The 4,971-nt window shown below is 42.5% G+C and overlaps 1 protein-coding gene across 1 annotated transcript in view; it reads left to right on the plus strand.

Annotated features, from left to right (window-relative positions):
* The first annotated feature begins 4,229 nt into the window (after positions 1–4,229).
* Positions 4,230–4,971, plus strand: part of SARC_11301 (hypothetical protein) — a 3,499-nt gene continuing 2,757 nt past the window's right edge. Inside the window, exon 1 of the mRNA XM_014294616.1 lies at positions 4,230–4,703. Within this exon, the coding sequence (XP_014150091.1) occupies positions 4,241–4,703 (463 nt within the window). The 5' untranslated portion in view covers positions 4,230–4,240. The remainder of the gene's footprint in view (positions 4,704–4,971) is intronic.

Consider the following 4,971-nt stretch of genomic DNA (forward strand, 5'->3'; position numbering starts at 1 on the left):
TATATATCACCAACGCTCTCCTGTATGTGACACGTGTGATCTGACACTGTTCTAGGGCTCAGTTTATCAGCTGCTTCTGTTGTCAAAGTGCATTTTCTCTCTTAAGACTTGCCCTTCTACATGCGACTTATCTGATCTAATTTTATTCCAGGGTGGCGTAAGAGGTCCATGGGGTCCCAGAGGCCCTCCTCAGCAGAACCAACAACGGCAGATGTTTCCACCACAAGGTAGGTTGGTGATTAGTTTATGCCTTGATGATTCTTAGCTGCTTCTTCGACACTCTGTATAGCTACGGACTACAGCAGCTATGTGGCGCACACAACACACTTTCGTCCTTCAAGCGGATGAGATGATATGCCAGTTGACAGCATTGCCTTGTTGGTCCCTTGTGGCATTTGAAACGACATACGGAATTTAGAATCGTCAGAGCCACTTTCTCACAAATGGTTTCATTTTTTTGTTGTTGGTTTGTATGTAGGTGCACCTCCGGGCTGGAGAGGACCCCCACCGCAAGGAAGAAATTAGGAATAGCAATGATGAAAGTAAAAATCACGTGCAATATGTACACTCCTCATAGCAGAGACTCACCAAAACCTATCGCCTGAGAACTTTGGACTGTCATCAGCGTCACCGCCGAAAGCTTCACACACACACACGAGTACCTAAACATCATATACGCATATATGCGTACAGCTCATGGGCGCGCACTTCATTCCGCTTATTTGCGAGGCCAGACTGTTTGAGGGCTGCAGACTTGGGTTACCGTATTATATGGTTGCCTCAGGGGCGCTAATTGGTAGGCATATTGTTCGCTATCATTGCACTCAAGAGCTGCGAGTGATCAGATGAAGAAATATTCTGCGTGTTCCCACACCGTACGTAATAGTGTCGGGTTGGCGACGGAGAATGTGACTCTGATTGTAAGCAGTGTACGCCTACAAACGAGTGCAACAAAGATGCCTACGACACTGCAGCTTTGACTTGACATGTGACATAGATATGTTTATATATCATCCAGTGCCCGCATGTACATCAAGTCGGAAGTGAAGTAGTGGTATGCTACCTAGCGTCGTACCTCTTAACTTGGGCGTATAGATACATCAGGATGAACAGACTGTACGTGCTATTGCCTGTTCGGCTGTATGCCCAGACGCGCTTTTAATTGGAGCTGAAGCTGTGGATGTGAGACGATAGCAGGATTGGTTGCACTCAGTACTCAGCATGGTGTCTATTTATCCGCTGGAAGTGGATACCAGCATTGCGTTTTAGTGTATTTAGTACGTGTTCGGATGTACGCAATGGCTGTGAAAAAAGTGGCATGCGCTTTGCTCCGGCCCCTTATACTTCGGAATAAATGTTGTTTCACAGATGGAACGCAGATAATAATGTCCAACAATTGAATAACTCGATTTTTGGCAAGTTTTGAATTGTGTTCATCTTGTTTTCCGTCACCCGCCCGCTAAGTACTGCCAAATAGTTTCAAATACTTTGATGTGGTTTGCACACTGCTCGTTTGGTAGGAAACACATAAGTATTGCGACCTAAAGTGCACTGGCGGAATCCTGAAAACAAATTCAACCCTCATATTAATACTGCGATATTACACCTCTTCTGCTTATGTACTTTAGATATAGAACAGTCGGGAATTGGATCCGTTGTACGGCCCAATTCAGACCTTGAGGGGTCAAATCCATCCAAAGTGGTCCAAGTGCATAGTGCAGAACCTGCATGAATGTCTATTTAAGCAGCCCGTTTCAGATTTTTTCCCCATTTAATGTTTTCTTGCGTCCATATCAGCTGTGATAGACTCATAATTATTTGCCGAGACGCGACGGTGAGAGGTATATATTTTTTTGTCGTAACAATCGATGTATCGATAGCACCCACATGCGAAGCGACGGATTGATGCCAGCGATACAGAATCGGTGGTTTTGGGTACATGTTCTATTAGACCCTGCTGTCATGAATTCTCAACTCTCGCGGAACTTCACCTTCGCATTATCTCAAAAACCTCTCGAAGTAATAGTTACATTCAGAATGAAATCCCTTCAATAGAAAATAAGTCCGCTATTGTACTCCTCACATATGTCAATGCGTGTGTGAAACGTTTTGATTCTTGAAATCTACATACATACTGACTCAACTGTGACTGAGAGGGAGAAGAGTCGGAAGATACGCTTTTAAATCAGCATCAGCATCAGCATACGAGAGCATACGAGAGGATCAGCCGACAACCTCTTTTGCATTTTTTTAAATAGTGGCATGACCTATGCATTTAACTATTCTAGAATGCCTTGAGGCTTGAGTAGCCTCCTGCAATCGTCATTTTTTTAGGAGGCTATGGTGGCCCGGTGGGTGCATAGCATTAAATACAATGGGTGATTTAATAGCCTATTTGAAAAAGTCCTAAACTATAAAATATATGCTTCTGCCAAATCAGATCAATATACATACCTTCATAGCTCTCTGCCAATTTAGAGGGCTAAGGCGTATGGGAGGGAGGAGCATCTGTGAAGAACTCTTCTCTTGTCGAAAAGTCTGAAGCGTCAAGACTGGAAGTGTGAAGTTGTGAACAGTGTATTTACATGACTGGTCACTGATGTCAATGGTGTGGCCTGTGGTCAGCGTGTTGTCGTGACCGACTCGTGAGTGGTGCCTGGACACTCTGAGTCTGGTGCCTGGACAGTGGACACTGAGTCCCTGACTCAGTGACTCAATATATAGCTATCAACTGTGGAGAACTGGAGATGAGGCCATGATGAGTTGTGTGGACAGTTGTGTACTTGTGGTCCTTGTGGACTGTGTCTCTGTCTCTGTGTCTCTGTCTCTGTGTCTCTGTGTCTCTGTCTCTCTGACTCTCTGTGGACTTCTTTTACGCGCGTCAGCGCGTGTACTCAAACAAAAAAAAAGATCAAAAACAAAAGACAAAAATTTAACACCCCAAAAAAATAAAAATACGTGGACTCTTAAAAATGAGTCATTGAGAGCACAGACTCTGTGGTAAAAATTACCCAAAGGCCAAGGGCCAAGGGCCAAATATCCCTTTTTATTTGATTGATCCTTTTTTAGTTTTTACATCATGCATATCGACAGAAACCCTAAACCCTAATTGTCTAAACCCTACACAGAGTACGGAGTACATACTGAGTACAACCAATGTATATGTGAGTGTGGTCCGTGGCGGCCTGGCGGCTGGCGTGGTCTAGGACCTCGAGGCTCGAGGCTCGACTCTCGAGCGGTAAATATTTACTACATAACAAGGACTTGAATGAAGATTTTGTCGTACGGCCAATCAAAATTGAAAAGAGCTCGTAAAACAAACGCTATCATGGGAAGTACTGCAAATTTTCGGTGTCATATCCAATCAAAGAAAGTTAGAATCAGAGAACTGATTGAAGGTTAAAAAATGCTATAGTTACTCTGGTGGCTTTTTTTACGAACTACACATAGCTGATTACACAAGTCACAAAACAGGTAATTTAAATTTAAAAAAAATAGAATTAGCACCACAGGACAGAGAGGATTCTTAGACTCGGAGGGCCGGGTTCAGGACTCCCGAAAGTCCCCATCAGGCAGAACTGGCAGAAGACTCAGAGTCCCAGACGGCCAGGGGCTCACGGCTCACTCTCCAGTCTCATCAGGCGTCAGACCCTCAGCTATGGTAGTCTACAGAGTGCAGCTGAACTTCATTTTTTTATAGCTTCTTTTGACCTACCTCATGGATATAGCTATCCACTGTCACCACTCACCAGGCACCAGCCACCTCGCATCTGATTTTTAGTTTATGTATCATGACTTCTAATTTCCAAGAGTTTATAATATATGCAAAATCCACCGAATGATGAGACCACAATACCCCACTGTAGTGTATGGATAAGTATTAGTATATACATATATATATATAATATATACATTTAACATCAAACATACATACATACATACATACATACATACATACATACATTCATACAAACATACATACATACATACATACATACATACATACATACATACATACATACATACATACATACATACATACATACATACATACATCCATCACACATACATACATATAAACATACATCCATACATACATACATACATATATACATACATACACACACACACACACACATACATACATACATACACATATACATACATACATACTTATATACATACATACATACATACATACATACATAAATACATACTATGTATATAAACTAGCTCACAAATGTGCTGTGCGCAATTAATGAGTCAATTACCATGCAAACTTCTTTTGCTAACTGCAGCACTCTTGGCATTCGTCGACTGCACGGGCGGTTATGTTAGCGCTGTTTCGCTTAATGGTTTAGATAATAATGCCAATTCATTCAACATCGAGAACGAGCCAATTGCCTGTGAATATCCAGCCCTCACTCTAAGCGTTCGTGACGATGTACAAACATTGGACCCCTTACATGACCCTATTCTAGTCAGACGGCAAGCGACCCCTCCCAGACAGATAGGCCGCATATTGGATGCGGGGATGGTCCTATTTACCGGTGAGTCCCTGGTCAGTGACTGTGGGTATAGGGCCGAGCTGGGACTGGATGGCTTGCGGTTGGTGATGGATACTGAAGCTGGAGCTGTAGTTTACTGGTCGCTGGTTTCCGGCCACCATGCAGCACTTGCCTTCCTCCAGCTGGACGAAGCAGGTATGTCACGACGAGTCCATACATAATGAGCAATACTTATTCATAAACTGCTTGAACAATTTGAACGGTAACATTGTAGGTTTTCGAGTTATGCACCAGCAAACATTGTTTATTAAACCATTGTCGTAGAATTACATTTGCACTTACCTCTCAGCCACATCATTTTTTCTGCATTTTTCCATGTATATGGGTATATGCAAGTGTACTTGAGCCTCAGTTGATAAGCCAATATATAAACATGTATTTAATATAACTATATATAAATTTA

This window comes from Sphaeroforma arctica (genome assembly GCF_001186125.1).
Source record: "Sphaeroforma arctica JP610 unplaced genomic scaffold supercont1.1616, whole genome shotgun sequence".
NCBI lineage: Eukaryota > Ichthyosporea > Ichthyophonida > Sphaeroforma > Sphaeroforma arctica.